At 35.1% G+C, this 24077-nt stretch overlaps 1 protein-coding gene across 1 annotated transcript in view; it reads left to right on the top strand.

Annotated features, from left to right (window-relative positions):
* LUZP2 (leucine zipper protein 2) overlaps positions 1–24077 on the top strand; it is a gene marked incomplete at both ends in the record, with an annotated part of 183765 nt that overhangs the window by 148383 nt on the left and 11305 nt on the right. The window contains one exon of the mRNA XM_084287250.1: positions 23762–23848. Coding sequence (XP_084143376.1) covers positions 23762–23848 — 87 coding nt within the window. The remainder of the gene's footprint in view (positions 1–23761; positions 23849–24077) is intronic.

The raw sequence follows: 24077 nt of genomic DNA, 5'->3' as shown, positions 1-24077 counted from the left end.
GGTAGTAAATTTCAATCTGACTTGTATTGTGTCAGGAAGCATTCCAAATTTTGTTGGTAATAACCCCGCTTCAGAGATCAAATGACAAGTCAAAGGTGTTCTTTTGAAAAATACAAGATGTTAGGCTGAATTTAAAAAAAATGCTAGTGTAAGGGATTGGATACTTGACATTCACAATATGCATATGCTTTTTGGTTACATAGTCTCTCTTTCACGGGAGAAAACCAAAGCTCTATAAAGTAAAATATTTATGACTGTTCTTTTCCAATTTTCTATTGATTTTGCTGAGTACTTCCTTGCTGTTGCCCAAATCACTTTGATCACATTCTGCATCTACTTGGTATTTTGTACCACGAGGGCAGAGTAGCTCAAGGTTTTCCTCTTTTCCCCCACCTTTCATTTTTCCCTTCCTTGTTTCTAAGTAGTCATGATCATTTCTCCTAACATACCACTTTTGAGCATTTTTCTCTCATTCTGCCTAGCTAAATATTCCTCTCTGAGTCTCCTATTCCTTCCCCAAACTTAATAAATTACATGACACAGTTTTTCTATAAAATGAATATTCAGGCCTCAGGGTCCGGTGTTGTCTGAGGCAGGTTTGTTAAAGGGTCTGTTTCAAAAAGATAATAAAATAAAAGCTTAGACCTGAAACTGTGATGGATTTTTAGCCTGTTTAGTTAGCTGTGGTGGTAAGTGAAAACTCCATGTGTTTTTTACAATTACATTGAGCAAAACTTCTTTGATGTAAAATTGAACTCCGGGATAATACAAACCAATACAGATGTAGCCATGTGTGTTTGAATCTCTTCAGAAATTCTCTGTTTTAACAACAGAGGAGAAAAATAAATAAATGTGTGCCCACCTTTACCAGAGGAAACAGGGTTTAAGCTAAGGGCAAAAAATACAACATGTGTGGCCAACTATGAGTAAACAGAAAAAACGTCAAGGACAGCCTTAGGACGGCTGCTTCTGTGGTAGCTCACTGCTTTTCTACATTTGTTTCCTCCACTTTTATTTCTGACAGAGTTAATGAGATATCACTGGCACCTGCAATTTCAGTGACCTGTAGTTCATTGCATTCAGCACAGGGATTGGGAAACGGTAATTAAAAAAAGAAAAAGGTTATTAATAAATGCAGAGTCAGCCGTATGTGTAATATGCAGTAGTGACATCCAATCATATAACCCTTTCCTAACACACAAACATTATGAAAGTAAAATAGCATTGAAAAATGACATCTTCCTTTGGTTTAGAATTTAATTTCAGAGTAAGGAATACATGTGCCCTTCTAAGGTACTTACATTACAGAGCTCAGGTACTAAAAGTATCTTTAAGCCTAATGTAGTAAGAGATTTGTTTTTAGAAAGATGAAAAGTAATCTAATTGCAGAAGCATGACTAGCATAAACTATTCACTCATGAAGGTCTCTCCTGTTCAGTTTTTATAGCTCTCTGTAGGCTTATAGACTTTTATTATCATTTTGATCAACTAGATACCAACCATAGTCTTGTATTAGTTTTGCTTTAATGATGATTCATAAGAGAACATCAACAGGTTCTCACACCTTTTATTTCCTGAATTTGTTTCAGATTGAATGTTTTTCATATTTCCTGAGAAAGCTTCCACATAACTTTTTCTAGAGTCCTTTTTCTTCAGTGACTAATTTTTAATAAAATTTTATTATATGCAGGAAAACATTTAACACCAGATATCGTTAAAATGAAAGCTGAAGCTGTTTGATTTTATTGCTTACATTTAAGAAGTCTTCATTATTAGAACATTATCTTGACAGTAAGTTAGTTTTAGAGATTTTTTTTTATTATTTTTTATTTGTTAACTAAGTACAATCAAGGGAAGCTGGAGGGGGAAAAAAGCACCTGGCATCTCTTATGTAGCCCGTATCCCAGAACTACATCACTCTCATTGAAGTTGCTGACATGATCTTTATAATTACCCTCATTTCATAGATTAAGTGTTTGACCTCTCTCCTTCTTGTAATCGGGTATAAGTAGCTGAACTGGACCATTACCCGAGGGATCCTATGACTCTGAAATTAGCAGAGGGCTAATGGGTTGAGGGCTAATTTGTGACTACTGCTCTTTCTCTGGCTGTTAAATGCAGTTGTTTGCCTGTGTATGAGGAAATGTCTCTGAAGAATGTCTTTTGTTTTTTTTTTTGTTTTTTTTTTTTTTTTAGATTCATGTTTTATTTCTATAAAGTCTCCCACAATACTGTGGACTACTATTTGACAGTGGCACAAAAATTGATGGGAGCATGGAGCATGTCGTGTTTAAATTTCCTAAGGAATGTGTAAAATACTACCAAAGTAAAAAAAAAAAAGTCATTAGGTATAGCTAATGGTCTTGCATGGACCTGGGGTAATCTGGGATAAGCAAACAATTTACATCCATCTTCTCAAATTCTGCTCCAGTCTAAAACCAGGCCTCAGTGCTAGAGCAGCCTCAGGCTGCCTGTGAAGATAAATAGCTTTCTGGAAAAGCTTATTATTCTTTTTCTTTAGCAGAGGGAGAGGAGATCCCCTTAATTTCATATCAGGTATATTTTTAGTGATTCCTGTCCTCTCCTACTGAAGTGATGGACTTTTTCAACATGTTTGTTTGTTTGTTTGTAGTCTCCCCTGTTGACAGTAGAGATGATTGGGTACAAACAGAGTATTTTTAATTTTAGTTCACATTCCAATTAGCAGAGAGCTGGTAACACATTGCTTTATCTTACGACTTTATGAGCTGATGCGCTTGTTACATGTTCCATTAGAAACCATGGATATGTAGAAAGGCTGTCTATTGTAATTCTTCATTTTTTGATGACAGCAATGAAAAAGAAACAGAACTTTTTCAATTCCATATTAGTAAACTGGTTTTAAAATTTGTTAGTATTAATGCTTTTTTCTAACTATGTTCTGTGTAAAAAGATATAAAGTGTGCAGAAGATCTAATTAATCATTTTAAAAGGCTTACAAGCTTGAATGTAATTGTGAAAGTACTCCCAAGGGGTATCCAAGGGGTAACCCAAGGGGTACCCAAGGGGTAACCCTTGTTACCCAAGGATGAACAAAGCTTTACGTTATAATTATTAATGTGGTTATCCTGTATAAAAAATCTATTAATCTACTGTTGCAAATTTTCACTTAATAGGCGGAGCCAAGAGAGGTGCATTGGAGATACCTGTGTTCTCTTATTTGAGCAAAGACATGATTTGGAAAACATTCAAGGATGTATCAATACTTGAAAATTGGATATTTGGGCCATTAATACTGAATTTTCTAATAATTTGTTTAAAACCATTGTGCTGAACCATCAAGGATAAAAAATGCAGAATAGACTGGTGGCAAACCTAAGACAATCAAGTTCTATTCAGTTTTGAGTAATTTAAGAAATCACGTACTGGGCTGAAACTGAAATCTTATTCCCTAATTCTTAAGCTGTCCCCCATTCCAAATTTATTGTTGTTTAAATCTCAAATGTTACTTTATTTTTCTAAGAAAGTAGTATTTTAAAGGAATGTGCTCTCCGTTCATGAAAAAGGTAACGTTCAATTAAAGGAAAAAAAAAAAAAAAAAAAAAAAAGGCTTTTAGTATCAAGCCTAAACTTGTTCAGCTCTTAAAATTAAATAGGTAGTGTTTAAATTGAGTGTTTGAAATGATAAAAAATGGGGTTGTAAAGTTAATATTTAATTCTTTCATTAATAATTTTTGTGATGGTGTATGGATTATGTATAGACTCCTATTTTCTACTATTTTTAAAAAATATTTCTCGTTTCTGTTAATATAACTGTGGTCATGATGACAGTAGTGTTGTCAGGGACTTTTTTATGATGATATGATGATAGCTGTTTTTGTAAGATGAGCTTAAAGAAAAAGATGATTGGAAGGAAACAGTTTATCTTTGAAAAGCTCCCTTTAGCAGGATTCCTGCTTTTTCTTAAATCAATAAAGGGCCTCTTTTGAGGCATGCTTGGGGAAAAATACCCCAGTCTTGAAACGAAAAGCATTCCTGTTAACTCGGTTCTGTAACTTAGCTCCTGCTTCAGAAGGGTTCCAACTTCACTGAGCCTGTCGTCCTGTGGTCTGTGAGTCCTCTGGAACCTTGAAAATGCAAATGCTCATGTTTGTGACTGTAGCTTCAGTAGCTGCTTACGTTCATCTGGGAGGCTGTAATTGCCTATAAAGCATATTCTGACACAATGTATTATTTCTGCTCTGAAATGTAAGAAGTGTTATACAGTGTTCATTATCCCCCAGCTAATTGCTTTTTCCTTGGTAAAGGATGTAGAAAATCAAGGTACTTATTAAAGCAACATGTTGATTTAGTTGCTTCAGTTTCTTAAGTATTAACAAGTAAAACAGCAATAAATGAATAAATAAAACAAAACCAACAACAACCACAAAAAAACATCTTAAGATGTTTAGGTACGATAAAAGTTGTGTAAAATAAAATTTTGAAGTTTTTTTTCTGCCTCGAAGAACAGCCTGTTTGAAAACTTGAGAAGTTGTAGAAAAGTGAAAAGAATTAGATAAAGGAGTTTGTACTTGTGTTAAAATCAAAGAAGCAAAATGGTGCAGAGCTCCCTTTGTCCTTGTCCAAGGGAAGTTTCCAGCTGCCTGAAGGGGGGGGGGGGGGGGGGGGGGGGGGCAGTGGTGGTGGCCCCCTTGTGCTGTGGAGAGCTTCCAGCTCCCTGTAGCATGGATTGTGATGGGGTAGAGAGATGGTGTGCTGTGGCAAGATCACTTTGCCCATGGTTATTGGGAGCCTCCACCTTCCTCTAGGGACATGATGCAGTTAAGTTTGTGACTGTGTGTATTTTATTATCATAGGCCAATGTAGATCCAGACTCTCTGCCCTGCCTGGCCCTTCCCTGCTCTCCCTTTTCTGCCGTTGCTCACCTGGTTGCTCATCTGCTAGCCTGGTCTGGTGCAGCATTGTAATATTTGTCTGGCTTTGACAAGGCGTCCCCAACACCAGTGTGGTGCCAGGAGTCTGGTGGCTGCATGCTGTGGCATAGCCCTACCATCACCAGGGCTGGTGCATTGCTGGGATATGGCTAATCCAGGGAAAAAAAAAAAAAAAAAAAAAAAAAAATAATAATAATAATAATAATGAACAACTGATAAAGTGAGGGAATTAAATCAGGTAGCTCTAGAAGCATTTGAAAGAGCAGCAGCTCAGCAGAGGTTAAGAGAGAATTAAAAGCAGAAGGTTCTATCCACTACCCAATTTTAAGAACTTGTGTTGCTACTTGCTGCTGAAATTTGTGGGTTTGAAGGTTAAATTCTGGAAGAAAAAGGATTGTCAAATTGACTGGTTTCTACACCTTTTGAATTAAGACATGTCCAGTATCAAATCCTGCATCCATGAGTTGCTGATGACACAGAGGATGTCTCAGAGAGAACAGCAAGACTTGTGTCTTGCTCTTCCTGACAAGAATTAGAGATTTTGCTAGGGACTGTCATGTGCCTCTGTGTGCTTGTCACTTCGATCAAACACTGGAACAAAACACATTTATTAAGTTCTATCTCCTTAGTTCACTGCAAACTATTACATTTTCTGTAAGTGTCAGGACAAGAGGCAGTGGGCACAAATTAGGACATGGGAGTTTTCCTCTGACCATCAGGAAACACTTGAGCACTGTGCGGGTGGCAGAGCACTAGCACAGGTTGCCCAGAGAGGCAATGGGATTTCCCTCCTTGGAGATCTTTAAATGCCGCCTGGATGTAGCCCTAGGCAAGTGGCTTTGGGTGACCCTGCTTGAGCAGGGGGGTTGGATCAGGTGGCTTCCAAAGGCCCCTTCCAACTTCAACATTTCAGTGATTCCGTGAAAATGTTTCATAAAGAGTTAAGAATATACAAATAAAGGTCCGTGTGAGAAAGTCATTCAGTGCAATAGGATAGAACAAAAAGTACTCTCAGATGGGAGTTATTTTTTTTATATGTATGTATATACTAATGTTCTAATTGAATTGATTTGTTATTTTGAGGCAAGATAGGTTGACTGGGCATAGTGATTAGTAGAACAATGAGCACCAGCAGATGATGGTGAACAGTGCCCAACAAGTGGAAGAATAAGATCAAGCTGACTTTTCTCATAACAAGTTAGTGATGGTAAGGGACTACTGATCTACATGCCTTTCGTCTAGTAAGGGAGATTGATCTAGGAATTGATTAAGCATTTTGAAAATTTTAAGAAATGAAAGCTCATTGAAATTACCATTTTCTCTGAAAATAAAAGTTATAGCATTGTCTTTGAATTTCATGTACAGCAGCAATTCAAGTCAGGAAGTCCAAATCAGGAGTCTGGTAAGAGTATTGAAATGATGCACGAAGTACAAAAAATAATTTAAATGACATCTGTAGCAGTAGTATTAGAGATTTTTCTTTAATTTTCAGACAACCGAAATGCAGCATACTGTTTGAATAGGATGACTCGAACTTTTCAGTAATCAAAAGCATATTATTTTAAAAGTAAATTTAAAAGAGTTGTAAAAGCTAATCTAAAGAGGGGAGAGAGAAGGTTTATTTATATATACATAAAATGCATTTATTTGTACCCATGAGTATCTACCTCCTTCTCTAGCCATCCTCAAATTTTGCATAGTACAAAATGTTAGGTACTCCAACTTGCCCAATCTACAAGAAAGCAGATGATAAAGTTTAATAATGATAAAGAGAATGAAAAATTCTAGGTTTAAACCATAAATACATGTGATCAGCATTTATAACTATATTAACAAGTTTTTCTCTAATAACGCTTTCTCTATAATTATATATATGATGGTTGAAGGAATATTTGTTCTATTTTTCAAATCTAGTCAAGTCTACTTCCTTTTCCCGTTGTTTTGGCTGCACACAAATTTGCAGTAAACATCTAGAACTGTTGCTAAACAAATGATTATTAGAAGAAATATAAAGTGAAATATGCCATATCAATTGTACTAATTGCATTCTGAAACTAGACATAGGTGCTCACAAGTAATTGGGCTAGTCAAAAATAAAATTGTACCTATATACTCATGGCTTCTGATATCTGTTGGAATAATATTTTGGTATCAGTGAATATTGGCATCTGCTATGAATTATTTATACTGAGAATAGAAAAAAACATGCGGACCAAAAAAAAAAAAAAAAGAAAAAAAGAATGCGGACATATAATCTCAGCTGGCATATTTGCCACAGAAGTTTTCTATAAAGAATTTGTTGTATACCTTAAGATATTTAATGTACCAGTATATCATTTGTATAAAAACTCCTTTAAATTAATGTTTTCATTCATGTTCTCAGCACCAGAAATTTGGAAAGAAAAAAAAAAAAAAAGTTATTAATATGCTGTGATCCGGTTAAATTATTTAAATCCAGATTCTGTCTGTTCACTGGAAAAACAGACTAGGCAACTTTCTCTCTTTCTCCTATCATCCATAGTTCATCTAGGCAGAATTAAAACCACCCTCAGTTCTCTATTACCCTTAAGCACTTTTTGGTTTTCAGATATTAGAAGAGCTGAACAGACAAAATCTAGACCAAGACAATACATTTCTTTACTTGATAATTTAACATCTGACATTGTGTCATCATTACTGAGTGTTCCTGGAAGCATTCTAATGCCTAGAAGAAAATGCCACCTGAAAATGCCACCTGAAGCTCTAGGACTTTGCTGTCCAGTCCATTGTTATTTATTAATTTAAATTGCCTAATGTGAGTTAAGCTCTTTCCAAACACTTGGAAAGGCACATTTTGTAGTTTTAAGAGCCTACAGGAAAAACTCTTTCCCTGTCAAGCTAATATATCACAACTGACTCCAGTGCAGTGCTGGCAAATTACATAGTGGCATGTCATCCCAGCAAGAGCCCAAAATAATGAAGAAAAAGGACATAGATAAGCACATGACGTATTACTAAGTCAAAAGTTACTAAGAGGAAATGTGATGAAAGAAATGATGTGGAAACAAATTCATGCATTAGTGAGCAGTATGTCTAATGCTGTCTTTTTCCCTTGTAAGCCCTGCCTGTTCTCTATTATGGAGATTGACACTATCTTGATGAAACTTGGTTTTAGACTACTTTTCATTATTCTAAATTATTTACAATAGGAATCGTTAAGCATGGGATCAAGGATAATGGTAAACTTTGAAAGGAAGAGATGTTAAATATTAAGCTCTTCCAATTATACTCATCCTATGGTTCTTGAGTTTCCTTTTTTATTTTCAAATTTAACAATGACAATTATCTGTTCAATGTTTCACCAATCATTTAATGGAAAGGTTCTATAAGTTACAGATGATGGTATTCGTCAGGTCTAAATTTATGTACAAATACTGCTGTGCTGTTTATTTGGTCATCATACTAACATGACCAACAGTCAGCTTGGAAATAAGTGATGGCATTCTAGCAGGAATTCATTTTCTAGTTTTAGTACCCTTCAAATACTGAGTAGAAGGGGACTGAAATCTATGATTCTTAGTGCAACGGTATAACTGAAGAGAGAAGCAGGGTGTTTGTAATTGATATTTTTCTTTTCATAAGCTTACATTCCCATTACAGTAGTGAAGTGAAAACAATAACCCCAGCTGTCTTTAATTGAACTATCCTGAGGATCCAGAGCAGTCTAGCTTCAGCTGGCAGTGCATACAAAAGGCAGCAGGGAAAGCTGAAGAAGAAAGGAGGACTATCAGCCTTGTTGGTTAAAGCTAGCTGTGTCAAGCCCAAGTGACATGCGACAGTATTTTCCTATTCTTCCTGCTTTTTAGGCAGATTCTTCAGTATTTGCTACTGTGCAAACACTGCTGAGTTTGTAGTGTTGACATAGAATCTCTGTTGTTTGTTGGTGTCGTTTTCTCCCCGGGACTATTTTAGAGCTTTCCATTTGTTGGTTACTTGATTAGAAAAATTCTCAGCAGGAAAGTAGATGAATGTTTGTGATAGCAGACCTGTGAGGGATACACAACCACATTTGGCAGGAGCACATAATAAACTATGCCTGTAAGTACAGCTAATAGCTCAAACAGTAAAGGGATGAATTCATTTTATAAAGGAAAGCTTTCTAATATTTTAATCAAACAAAGTAATAAAAAGAAAAAACTCAATGCATTTCTAAAATGCACGTCCTTCAATAGAAGCACACATGTATTGAGCAGACCCAGCAGTTATATTGCAAAAAATAACAGCATAATATCTTGATCCTGTGTTTGCCCCACTATTTGCCGTTTCTTTCTTTCTCTTTCTTTTTTTCTATTTTTTTCCTTTGTATTGCTGAGAGTGTTGTTACTGATTCTTGTAAAGAACTTAAATCAAAATACAACCACAAAGTGCCTCTGCAACCTCTGTACCAACCTCGCACATAATTTCTCTAAATCTCTGTGGAGAATTTGAGATTTTTTCTAATGTCTTTACTTCCTTTGGTCTGTTTTACTGTGAGAGCACTGTGAGTGCATGTTGTGTGGGCTTATTTAATTATTTGAACTTTTTATTCATCTTATCTGCTGTATTGTAGCACGTGATATGAATTTAAGAATATACCACATTTCTTTCTTTTTTAACCTTGAAAATGTCTCAGAATATTTTCTGCTTCAGTTTCTTTCCAAAAAAAATTCTGCCATGAAGGAACTTCTTCAATTGAAAAATAAACGACTAGGTTAAACCTAAATTATACTTTGAACAGGATGCTTATTCACATTTTTGTATTGGTCCAAAATAAAGATTGTCTAGTCAGTGAGTTACCAGATCTTTCACTGAACAAGTACAATTAGAATGAAAATATCAATGGTTATATGTATATTTATACTTACATAGACATATATATATAAGCTTATATGTTCATTTATCTATATACATTTATCTGTAGCATTTTCTATATCACTTTCTCTTTTCTCATGAAATGGTTGCCTTTCAATAACCAGTGAAAGTTAATAGTCCATTTCTTTCTGCACTCATATACAGTGTGTTCTTCTAAGTTTATAAAGTAAATATCAGTGACCCATGTACATCAAGAACAAAATCTGTTCCACGGTCAACAACATACTTGTCATGCGTTGTTGATTATAGCTTAACTGGGAGAAAAGGTGAATAAGAGGAAAATGTATTTGATCACTAATTCTCGTATTGTGAAACAGTGTTAATGGATTAATGTCAGAGGTGCCTCATCTCTGCATCAGAATTCCATTAGCTGCCCATGGGATCCAATACAGAAGAGCAAAAAAATAAATTTGCAAATACGATGGCTTTTATACAGGTAATTGCTCAAATTTATTAGATAACCTGAAGGAAAATTACTTTAGTAGTTAGCAGACAGTCACAACAAATAGGTGATAAATACAAACAGATATACAGATTGAATTTCATCTGACTTATATAAACTTTGGTTTAATATTATTTTCTGGGGGGGGCAAGGGGGGGGGATGAAACAACACCCTGTGGTGAATAATGAATGGATGGGTGACTCAGGAAAGAAGAAAGGAGAAAGAAAGTGTGAAGTAGTGAAATAATCTTGATAATTTAACACCAGAGAGAAACTTCTTAGCTTTATGATGCCTTTGAATTCAGACGGCTAAGAGCTGTGCATAAATCAGAAGAAAGCTTATCTGAAAATTTGAGTTTATTATTTCTAAGCTATTTTGCATATGAAACCATAGATATAGGGCTGTGGAATACCTCACTATTAAAGAACTATGAATAAGAAAACCACAGTTGTACTAGTTAAAAACTTTATCGGAATTGTTGCTGATCCAGAGTGGAAGTAGTATTATTTGTAGAGAAAAAAAGAGCTATTCTTCCCTTCTGTGTTGTGTTGCAAGGTGTGCATCCTTGCTATTCAGTGCTACTAAGGGAGGGCTGATAATGAAAGAAACATGTTCCCCCTCTCTTCTCGCAGGTGAAGGAAAATAAAAAGGTTAGTTCTTTCTTAAATTCAGTACTTTTATTCTGTCCAATATTCACAGAATATTGATGGAGAAACATTGGTGCAGACATTTATATGTGAATTATGTAGCTTTCTAATGCTGTTTCTCTAACCACTGCCCCTCTATGCTTTGTGCCTTAGGGTGTGCAATACTAATATGAACAGCTCTGGAAACCTTTTGAATTAAACCAAATTTAACAATGCGGGAATTCACTGCTTGCATCTTTATACATCTATTAAAGATTTTCCTTTGAAAAGTGTTACTAAAATCCACTCTTCTTAAATTTCAGGGTCATTGTTCTTCACTCAAAAGTTTTCCCCTGGAGGAAGAATATGGCCGTCATATGTTTTTTTTGAAGTCCAAGTCATGACCGAGTTAGTTGCTGAGTTAGTTACTGAGACAATCTAAAAAAATTGATTACAGCCCTCCAGATTTCTTTTCCTGTAGAGAAAACTATTTGCAACACACCTTTTTTCATGTTCTTCAAGACCCTTTGAAAAAGTCAGTGATTTCTGGAGGGGTTTACACATGCAAAGAGAAATAGCCTGCCATTTAGAAGCATCTTATACACAATTAAAAACTGCAGATGTGTTCTATCCAGATGGAAACTTTACCTTGCTGATATGTTAGTGTTTTCTTTTAAAGGACAGTGAGATTTCTTGTTGTTTTAGAATAGCTACAATTGTTTGGATCTTATATTGTGGTTTTTGATAACTTACTGATTTTAGAATCTTTCTGAAGATGCCTTGGAACTGCACACCCCTTGAACCTTGTCCTTTCTTGATAGTGCAACCTACAGGAACACAGTCCAGCCTCTCAGCTGGTATGTCTCAATATCTATGCTGAGTTGTATCAGTATTCTTCTGTATAGGTGACTGGTTATGTCTTTATTAACATCTAGTATCCCAGTGAGAATATCTTGTGCTTCTAACTCTCGAGGAATTGTGCAGGCTCAGTTTTTTTATTAGGAAATGAGTGTGAAAACAATGTTTCCAGTACTTGTCAACTAAAAATGTGGGTACAGAAGAAGCAATTCTTGATTTGTCTCTACCTAAGAGGACTTCATACCTGCTGCTGTTTTACCTTTAAGGTTTAAAAGGAGATATTCAGTATCTTTAGTGGTATATCATAGTTATGAATTTTTGCAGTTTAGAAAATTCTTTTCAATTGCTTATGCATTTTAAGTTGCTGTATGACAGAATGAATACCAAAGGTACATAGGAGTATGGTACAGAGTAATTATTAAGAATAGAAGATGACATAGTTCAATTGGAAGTGACCTTCAGACATCATCTAGTCCAACTGTTCGATCACTTAACAACTGACTGTTTACATGTTGGCATCCTCTGATGACCACAAAATTACAGATGCTAGAGTACAGGGGAATACTCTGACACAGAGTACTTCTTTGTCAGTACTTGGGCTAGAACTTGAACTGAGTTTTGCAAATGGAGAGAAGGTAGTGCCACCTCAATTTCCATTTGTGAAACTAAAATCATAGGTTGGGCTATCGTGAAGCATAGTATAGCTGTTCTGCTGTTGAGACGCATGAAAAAAAACCAAATGTATTTTCGTGATTCATCTTGATGTGGTTCATCTTGATGTTTCTGTCAAGACATGACAGTGTAGTGGCCTAGAGAAGTGCAAAGATGGAAAAGTTTCATGTAATTCCCAATGCAGACTGAGTGGAAGAAAACTGTGAAAGCAGAATATCTCAAATGCACAATTTTAAGATTAGACTAGCCTCGGTAGAGTGGCATCAAATTGTTTCAATATTAATTTAGAGACAAAAATAGCAGAAGCAGATCAGCCAGCTTTTGTGTGAAGTAGTCCATACAACAAAGTTACTGACTTGTGTCAAAAATTCTGTTGAAAAGCAATAAGGTGGTGATAGAAGTGCCATAAGCAATTCAACTTAGTCAAGGTGACCCTTTCTCAAGCAACGATGTTGTGCCTAGATATTTACAGATATTATATACCTTTTATATACCTAGATATTATATACCTTTTACCATTCACAAACCCATTATTTCTCAAGTTGCCCCCAATTCTTTTGGTTGACTTATGGAAACAGAAAAGTTGAAGTTTATAGTTGAAACACAAACAATTAATGATATGAATGCTGCAATTCTATTAGTAAGTCCTTCAGCAGTACAGTAATTCAAGAAATTATTTATGTGCTACATGATACATACAGTCTTATTTTTAGGCCAACTACTGAGAAGTTTCAGATAATAAATGTAATTCTTTTCTTGTCCAATATAGAGGTTGTTCTACTTTTCCTTTTATGTCAGTGATGTTGGTTTCAGTGTGCTGGGTGCAATAAAATGCCTTGGAAGTAGTTTAATAATGATATTTTTATACTCTTAAATGTAAGTCACTCAGTGACTTACACACACCTTTGTGATATAAATAAGGATTTAAGGACCCACTTCAGAGAAATTTATGGAACAGCTGTTTGTGGAGTTAAGAATACACTGTAGGATGAATTATAAAAATGTCTTTAGCGCAACTTTGTTGTAAGCCAGTGACCAGACCGTAGTGCCATGAGATCCTGATAGATCCTTTCCTACAGACTGAAATCCTGTAGTGCTACATAAGCATTTTCTTGAAAATCTGTGACAGAACAGGAAATTAATCAAAGGGAATTCTCTGTCCAGAAAGTTCATGCAAATAGTTTGCATACGGGGATTAAAAAACCAAAGGCAAAGGACTTCATAGTAACTATACCCTTTTTTGTAAGGCACTGAGATTTCTCAGCTTGCCCTGAAATTGCTCCACTGGTGCCTAGGATTTTGCAGAAGCGAACCCATAATGTGTTATCAACTGCTTTCCACAGCAGTCAGCTGTCCTCAGAATATTCACGCTTCACTACATCATTAGAGGCTGTGCTAACCTTCATGACATGTTTGTATCATTAGCCCGGCTGACTTGAAAGAAGGGCAATTGTATAGCAACAGAACATTTCTGTCACCTATAAAAGTCAGGATTAACATTGCTAGGTCTGCAAATGGAGTAGAGTAGATCTAACGAGACTTTTTCTGACTGGATTGTACAAAGTATAATTTTGTTTTTTAAGGCACAAAATTTCATCTGTTGGATGAAATTCTCACAATAAAGGAGATGCCTTTCAGAAGGAGATGTCTTTTTGTTTTTCTCCTCTTTACATATCAGCCAAATGATTAAAGAGAGGCAGAAAATGTAGACAGCTGTGGGAACACCTACCTGCTTACACACAAAATCCCAACATATAAGCATACAAAGCAATTATTTTAGCATTTCCACTGGCTTTTCATACAGAATTCAGTGTCACTTACTGACGTGATAATACTGAGATCTCTCATTGCTTTTTACTGATAAGATGTTCTTTCTAATGGGCTTATTGTATAGGTTTTTAAATATACAAAAAATTATCTTGATGTTTATATTAGAATAATTTAAGTTTATGAATAATAATCATAGAATCACAGAACTTAGAATATGAATGTGAAAAGCATGTTGGGATATTTTTTTAGCAAAGAAAAAGACCTGATTATGTTTAGCAGACTATGAGAAGTGTCCTTTAAATTCACTTCACAATTACGTCCTCTGCTAAAGAGGGAAACAAACAATAGGCTAACCTACCACTGGCAGTAAATGAGAAATTATCTCAGTGCTAAATTTCAATGCTAAAAGTTACATTTTTCATTGGATTAGCATTCAGTAACTGGGCACAGGTGTTTTTGTAATTAGGATTCATTTGGAAAATTTTACAGTGGTCAGTGACCCTCAAAGTTAAATAGCTTTTTTTGTTGTTGTTTTTGTGATGTTATTGCGATGCAGTGCCATTTCGAGTAATATCAGAATACCATCTGTCCTCAAATATTTCGTCTAGATTTTTACACTGCAGATTTCTTCATGTATTTAGTTCTCAGTTCTGTTATCTGCAGAAGACTAAAAATATCTTTTTTAATTAAGAATCTTTCCTCTAACTGCACAAGTTTTTATCACCCAAAAGTGTATGGCAGCAAATTGTTCTGTACACCGTATGTGCCTGATTGTCCTCCACAGTTATATATTAAATTTCTTACTAATACAGGTTAGTTCTCTTATCACTAAGGTCAAGCTGCACTTTAAATGACTGTTTTTGTTTAGTTTGGTCTTTATTCATAAGGAGATATACTGTAGAAAAGCACAGGCAAGGAAAAAATGTGGCATCCTGAATGATTTTGCAGAGCAAATTTAGCTTGTCAAAATGTACCCAGACTGAAATTTTGCTGGGTTATTATTAGGTATTATATAGATCTAATGGGAGTGAATGAAAATATCTGTGGTAGTAAGAGCCTTAAGAAAATGCTGTCTGACTGTTTTTGGACTTCAGGCTATTCTTGGGTTGTGGTTTTATTTATTTATTTATTTATTTTAATGTGAAAAAGAGGTAAAATTAGTCCAAGTCACCATAAGCTGTTTAGGACAAGCAACTGGGGGGTTATTGTATAGAGGTATCCATGGTTTTACAGGTAGTAGCAGGTATACACTGTAACTCACCATATTATTCTAGGCTAAAATATTGTTATTTTAGGTTAAAATGTTTTGACTTTTTATTTTCATTCACAAATGATAGTGATAGTGGGAAGTCTGAAGACTAAAACAATAGAAGATAGAATTGCTACAGTGAGCCAGTAGAGACGAAAGCAGCTGTGGTTAATCAGCTTTCAGTGCTTTGCATTCAGTTTATTACACATTTATACAGACTCAAAAAGTATCAGTGGCAAACCTTTTGTTCCACCTTCTGCAAAAAGGGGAGTAGATGTCATGCTTGATGTATTTCTGCTTCAAGTGCTTGATAGCCTGGACATTATACACATTTACTTCAAAAACTACTGCAATGGCATGTATAACTTGAGAAGAACAGAAAAAGTAGCTCACAATCAAGAGTTTGGTTAATTTAGCTCTTTTTTTTCCTATATGCTGAATCATTCATGAGTGTTTGCTAGCATTTTTTATCTTGCTGCTGTTATTAGTGTTACGAAATATTCTAAGACAAAAGGACTATTAAACTCCTGTTAAAAACACAAACAACAACAGGAAATTGCTTCCTTACTTTCCTCTGTGCAAATGAACATCTACTCTGCTAACCACAGAGTACATGAAAATATAAATTGGGTGCTGTCACAAATAAAAAGAAAAAGAATAATTCATGCTTCTGAGAACTTGCAGTGACCTTCAAATCTAAAGATATCAGCAAGTATAATAACATTTCGTTCAACAATAACTGTGTCTGCTAGAGGAAAACTTGGGAAGCACATAAAAAAAGAAAAAAAAAAAAAAAAGAACAAACCCATCACTGCCTCTAACTCTGCTGAAACTGTCACCTTGTCAGACTTATAAAATGATCAGATTGTTTTTGCCATCAGAAATAATGGAAATGTTTTTTCAGTATCTCCTTAAGTGCATATGGCTATTAACATGCACACAACTTTCAACACAAGACACAAGTGTGTGTTTTTATAGCCTATATCTAAACAGTATGCAGAGTGCCAAGTGCTCCAGAGAAGAGGGTGGATAGCAGTATTACAGTTATGCTAAACTGTAAGTTTTCTTTGAAATGCTTTTAACAGTTCCATTCTCTGTTACTTGAGTGTGTAATGCAAAATTTCATTGCATCAGTGTTTATTGAATTTTCTTTTTATCTTGCAAGTTAGAAAGAATAAGAACCAGGGCATTATCATATCCTGTTTAGAGGAAAAAAAAAGTAAATTAGTAACTACACTGATAGCATTTGCTCTTAATGTTGTGTTCTGTTTCACACTTGAGTACATACATATAAAAATGCACTAAATTATATCTAAATGAATATATTATATAGGATGAAATATGATCTTTGTATATAATATGTAAATGTGGATGCACAAGCAGGGTGTGTGTACGCTAATTAGATTATTATGATGGTCATTATCCATTAAAATGTAATTTCAGAGGAAAATATTTAGGTTCACCAGAGTCCAAAACTTTGTTTTATGGGGTTCTCTTAGCACTATGTTTTCCTGAACAGCCAACCTAACCACCGTCTCCAATAATTTCAGTATTTTTAATTATCAGATATTTCATACAAGCATGTTCCTTGTATGATAAGGAGATGATATTTTGTCTTCAGCTTAATGCACATTATTATTTGTGGATTTCACCAGGTCAATATGAGGAGCAGTATTTCTGTGTGTTTTTTGTTTTTTGTTTTTTCAGATAATTCATGTAATTCTAACTCTTTTTCTCCATTTGTCTCTCTGGATTTTTGTTTATTTTTGCTTAATCTCATTAAAGCACATGACTTAAGTATTCTCTATCATGAGTCCTTGTTTGCAGGGAAATGGTAAATGCATCTTTTTGACTGCGTTGAAAACTGAGGTAGAGTAGATCATTACAGAAGCCTTCGTATTGATCCCGAAAAAACTGATCACATATGTTTTCATGGTCTCTTTTTTCATGGAAATGCAAAGAAAAAAATGCACTTGTTACAAGGAAGTCAGGCAACTGAAAATGTTGGTTTAATGTTCTACAGAAATCGTATTTAAGTTATGTGAAATACATAGTGCTTTCAAAATAAGCTGTATTAGAGAAAAAAAAAATAGAATTTAGAGCATAATAATAAATAGATGTGGTTTCTTTTATTTGTGCATAGCTAGGAATTTGGGAAATTGCTTTGAATAGGCATCCATTACTTATTAAGAAGCAATAGAATAGCTGTCCAGTTGTTTCTGTACAAGTATGTTGCTTTGCCACAAGTCTTATCTCCTTCACCAGCTCCTTGTGGTTGTCTCTGAGGCAGTTGGACATAAATACTACATGCTTTGTGCATAGGTAATGGAGTTTGACTCCATATTGAAAATGCAACTGTATCTTGTATTACCAGAGGAAGATAAACTGTCACTACTTTCATCTTCTGCACCTCTTTCACATCTTTAATATAACCACTTTTGTGAGTTGGCTACACATAGTGCTTGGTTTCCCTAGAGAGGGAGAGGGTGCTTTGCACCTGTGTCTGAGAGTAGACTTATCTTCCAGCAGTCTGGTGTTCAAGGAGCACAATACTAGCTCTAGCTTCCTCTAGAAAGGTTGTTAGAGTCATTTCCCCTTGTTTTGAGGTGTTTAAGTAAATACATTGTTTTGTTTTGTTTTGTTTTTAATTATTATTATTTATTTTTATTTTTATTTTTTTATCTCCTAGGGAGACGCACTTTAACTGGGAGACTTCTGATGTAGAAGCAAATGCTACAAACAGTGCTAGAAATCATCTACATACTTTACCTGTCTCTTTTCAATGTGACTGTATGAGTTCTTATATATTTATTTATTTCCCTCCATCTATTTTTTTTATTATATTATTTTCAAGAGAGGAAGAATCCTGGAACAATTAACAAAGAAACATGTTAAAACTTTAATACCCATATTAATGTCCAGTATAATATACCACTGAGAGGCAAGCCCACGTGTGAGGGAAAAATATGCATTTAGTAATGTTATGATAAGGATGATTCAGGAAATTATCTTCTAAATATAGTATCTCTCATCTCAAAGATCTTTTTGAAAGAAGAAATCCTTTCCTTTTGATGGATGTTCAGCCATTTGAGCTTATCATGAATGTTCATCTCAGAGAAATTTCATTACAAGCAACACAAATCCACGTGAAATGAGAAATGCATTCTTTCGGCATCCATGCTAAAGATGTCCTAACAATTTTCAGTTTTAATGGGGAGTGAGGTTGCCCCAGATTATTTGTCAAGCTTCTGATGTTGTGCTCAATGCTCAGCATCAGCATAATGTACCAGAAAACAGCTATTTTCTGCCTTAAAGATGTCTGAATATAGTGCAAATGAAAAATTGAGGGGAGTTTTGTTTGCTTAAGAAGCAATATGTAGAAATGTAAAGATCTGGTACACTGTAGGATTTGCAGTCCTTCGAGATGAATTGCCATTTGTTAATGTAACTCTGTAGATATGGATTAAATAGGAAAAAAAAAAAAAAAAAAAAAAAAAAAGCTTATCTCCTCCCACTTACTTTTGAATACTGACAGTGTAGTAAAGTTAGTTCTGTTGTATACACCTACACATATACAATGACCATCACTGTCATAGAAATACAGATGATGATGTACTGTTATTAGTATTGGACTTGTCATTTATTTTTATGTGTTGGTTATGCTGTGAAAGATTTTCAAGTCAGGATGTAAAGAAACGTGGTACAATGGTTTGCCTTATATTCTCTGCAGGTAGTCATGCATATTTAACTGTGATTTCTGTTGTGGAGAGCTACAGCAGAAACATCTGAAATGTAAAGGCATAGAAGAGCAGGTTAAAAAGTCTATTGTACAATCCAAAAATAACAATACTTTTGCAATTACAAATAGCGCAACTAAAAAGAGAGGGGGAAGGGAAAGATCGTAGGATTGATGCCTTTTTCTTGAACAAAATGAAGGCATTATGTTGCAGTTGGCCTGTGTGCGGTGTGCAGACCAAGTCCCTGGTTTCCAGGAGCAGTCAAACAGAACTGATTTTGGAAAGGAGATATTTTTGGCTCTTGTACTACATACTTTGCCCAGAAAAGTCTGACAACTTCATCCACCTGCTACACATAAATGTGCTGTAGGTTTTTACATTTAGTGCTGCAACTCCTTGAGCAATTTTGGATTTCTTAGGTATGACAATAAATCATATCTATCCCAAAGGAGTAAGACATCTCCCAAAAGAGTACAAATTCCTGAGTGCACTGGAAAGAGGGGACAACTTCGGCTTTAGGTATAGTTTAGGTTAATCAGAGCTCTTTGTAGTCCCTTTTGAAGACAGTGGTTAGCAATCCCTCTGAAGGCAGGTGAATAGAAGCCCGCCCAGCCCAGGGGGGACTCTCATGCTTACCTTGCTCAACATGACACACAGATGTCACAAAGTACAGCCAGAGGGACCAGGCATGCCAACTAGCTAGCAAGTCTTTGCCATAGGTAGTTTTGAATGTTTGGAGAGTGGGCCGGTAAACAAGTGTTTCTGGGCAAACTCCAATGATTTCAGCACTTAAAATTTATCAAAACACTCTATGAATATGCTTATCATAATGACAGTGTCTGTCACTGGGGAAAAATTATCTTAGATCTCATTCAAAGTGCCATGCAATCCTCTTATTAGATCCGTATGAGTATCCTTAATTAAAATAAAATTCCTCTTTTAATATGGAAATTGAATACCACCAGAAATCCTTAGTGTAGAAAACATTAACCTGTGATGGCCTAAATGACAGGAAGTAAATGTCCTAATTTATGCTGGCAAATCATCCAGCAAGCAGGCCTGACAGTCTGACATCTAACATCAACAAACGTTGACCAGAGAAAGTAAGAGTTATTCAGTCGCGCCAAAAAGCCACGTGGGAAGAACAAAGATCTGATAAGATTATGTCTAAGATAGTAAAGAATTGAACTGTGTATCAAAGTCAAAAGAGATAATGAAAGGTGGAATTCAGTTGATCTAACTTTGTAGGATTTTAGCAGTGATTAGAAGACATTATGATAAAAATGAATGCATTGAGAGGAAAGTTGGTAGCATGTTAAAAGTGAAAAATATATGAAGTATATGTGAAGGAAATTTCAAAGGCATGCAGCTCTGGGTGGGCTCAGAGGTGGGCTCTGTCATTTCTTCTAATACAGACTTTGGAAGAGAACGGAAAGAAATAATGAGTTTGGCTTGCTTTCCTGTCATAAGTATTCTGGAATTTTGGCTGCAAGCAAAGCACACACCAACTGATTTAATCAGCAAGTGTATGTGCTAAGTGCATTGTAAAAGATGTGCTTACTTGAAATATCTGAAATTTAAAGCTCACTTCTTAGTCATATTTGTAATGTCACACCAGGAGATACTGCAATTGCTAAAATACTTCAATGAAAAATGGTTATAATAAAATATTCACATGTGAAATCTTGGATTTAAAAGCTTTGAGGAGAGTTCTGAAGTCTTCAGGCAAATTGGGAAGGAATTCAGAAACTGTTTCCAAAACAGTTTCCAGAACAATTTGCTGCAGAATATTTGGTGGATTTTTTATTAGGTAACCTGTTTTTTAGTAAACAGGCTTAATCCAGGCAAAGTAGCATATTCATTTTTTATTAGGAGAAATAACTTTTAATAACAAAGATTCTTGTTGGCAAAGTCTACCTCAAAGACTTCCACATCATCGGCAAGCAGATAAGCCTTCAAAAATATTGATTTATCTATATCAACTTATTTTCTCTCTGGTTTCATGTAAGATGTCAGTCTTAGTGTCAAAGCATTATAGATTAAATCTACCTTCATAAAATACAGGAACGCCATATGTGATTCTGGAAGTAAGCACAGAACTTAAAGCTCCAGGAATCAGCCAGAGCCTGGCAAGACATGTTCCTGTCTTCTGTCCTTCTGCCACCTGGTCTTCCTGGTTCTGGTATACTTCTTGGACCACTGCAAGACCATGGCATTTCAATCTAGAAGACGTACAGATGCAGTCAGCTTAGGGTAACCGTATGAAACATAATTGAAGATGATGGTTGTGCAATAGCAGAGGTGTGGCAGAGGATAGCAGAGACTTGATGACTGTCAAGTAGGCACCAGGCACCAAATGAATCAGACCTGTTGCCATTACCGACTTTTGGCTGGTGTCTGAGTAGTGCCCGCTGCTCAAGTGGTTAAGCAGTTGCATGAAAACTGAAAAACATTGTAATTTATTTGTGGAGAGAAAAAAGGTGATAATTTTAGGATGGAGTGCTACACTCAAATATTTTGAATATTAAAGAGGATAAGAATGGGAAATTTTGTTTTCATTTTTCTGGAAGTAGTATTTGAAAACAAGACACTGGGAAAATGCTTCCTTGATGATAGTCTCACCTAAATAACTCACATTTCCCCTTGTTCTGTGGAAATTAGTTCAACATGCTGAGAAAACTATGTCTATACAAAGACATATATTTTCTTCTGTTAATAAGGGTTCGAATTGGCTGATTTTTCTGGCCTCCTATGTGGATGTAAAGATGCAGGTAGTCAACAAGTCAGGTTAATCTGTGTACTATATGTACTGTGAATCATTCACTGTGCATGCTCCTTTCATTTTCGTTAGGAGGAAATTTAGATTTGCAGAACTGTAATTACTGCAGTCCAAACAGGCAAATAACTCAATACGGATAAAAGATCAGACATTAGATTATATTCATTATTTCACAAAACAATTTTTGTATTTATCTGTTTTGTCTGTTCATCTCATGATCATTTTTCTGATAGTCATCTGTTCTATAAAACTAACAATTCCTCACTGAAGAGCTGATAAGCAAAGAAATATTACAAACAGTAACCTGTGCATTTTTTTTCTCCTGTTCTGCAACACTTTTAAAAGTTCTATAGTCATTAGTAATTCAATACAGTATAAGGGAACATGAGAAAGGATGGCTCAGCATTCCAAAACTCATGTCTGAAATTCAAACTTTTCACAGAGAAATTATTTTGATATGTTCCTTGCTCCCATCCCATATCTGAAACTTAATAAAAACAAACACCAACAAAAACAGAGGATCGTCCATGTTGCTTTTGGAATTTAAGTATTTTCTTGGAATACATTCTAGCAGAATTTTCTGAAAGAACAAGTCATAGAGTTGTGAGGGTTTTCTTTAGCAAATATATTTTTGGGAAATTCTTCTAAATCTCTGCTAAGTCATGTACATTACTATTGTGAGTTCCAGTGGACTTTGAATTAGACCTCTAAATGCAGATAGAAGAGAAAGAGCTTGTGAAAAAAAAACTGTCAGTATCACTATAAGATGAATACTTTCTAAACAAGTAATTCTGCCAAACTAATAGTAGGGTGCTGATACTGATCATCTCATGAAATTATGGTTCATCCAGCTATTTTACTTAGTTTCAGCAGAATATACAAGCATTCATACGCACATTAGAATTTCCAGTTAGTGCAAGTGATATATTTTTCAGATTTTTAGGGATCATTTCTAATTGAAAGAATTCCTTATCATGCTATACCATACTCTACTATTTAAGGCCACAAGATTGTGAAGCTCTCAAGGTAATTAAAAACTACTGAGGTACAAATTTAGTAAAAGCTCTCTAGAAAATGCAGTGCATATTTTTCTCATTTGTGCCTCTTTGAACCTTAGAAGTTGCAGCAAATGTGGAAAATCAAACGTAAAACATCTAGTATTTCAGTGGAAGGAAATTTGCTGCTTATATGAAGCAATAGCCTAGACTGTAGAGTAACTGCTCCATATAGAAGTCCATTTTGAGTTTAAGGAGGTAAATGAAAGGCATGAAATGGAGAACATTTTGCCAACTCACACTGACATGAGGTCCCAGCAGGCAGAGACTGTAGGCAGCAGAAATAATCTAAAGCAGTTCATAAAATGCTTAGACTCAATGCCTAAATGTGTCCCGGAATCCGCAAGAGGCAGAGAAATATGAGTTTTCAAAATTCTTTTCTTCTTTAACCCCCTTCCAAATCTTTGTACAAAAAAAAAAAAAAAAAAAAAAAAAGTAATTTCACTTGTACTGCGTTATTAAGCATTGATCTTCCTTAATAAAATACAAAACAATATACCACCAAGTCATTTCTTGTGTGGTCAGCTTTCAGATAGAAAGTCCTGACATTTATTTATGCAGAAGTAATCCTTTATAAAACAATGATTTAATAAGAATGCATGTTAAAGCATTTTTTTTTAATAAAACTTGCTGAAAACGCAGTATATGAAGTAGTTAACAATTTGCAATATCTGATTTTCGTGGTTCTCCTGATTTTCTAATGTGACTTCTATGAAGTTTTATCTATAATAACTGTTTATTTAATTTTATTTTTATTTCTTATGTCTAGCAAAATGCCTCATCAGAGAAAGAGAATCTTCACATGACCTCAAGAAAGGAAGAAAATCAGAGCATCCAGGAGTGCGATTCTCGAGATGTAAGCCAATTTATCCTAGAAATCAGGTTTTAATCCAGATTGTATGAAAACATGAAAACCTTAGATGATTAGCAATGTGCTTTATTTTTCCTAACCAAGCTGACACATATATCATAAGCCAGCTATTTTCTACTTTAAAGCACAGAGGAGTGAATTGTCCTTGTGGTCAATCCATGCAGGTATACTCTCTGGATTTCTGTTAAAGATTACTTAAAAGGACTTGTAGAGC

This window comes from Netta rufina (genome assembly GCF_964035555.1).
Source record: "Netta rufina genome assembly, chromosome: 5".
Lineage (NCBI taxonomy): Eukaryota > Metazoa > Chordata > Aves > Anseriformes > Anatidae > Netta > Netta rufina.
This window is presented reverse-complemented; position numbering and strand designations above follow the sequence as displayed.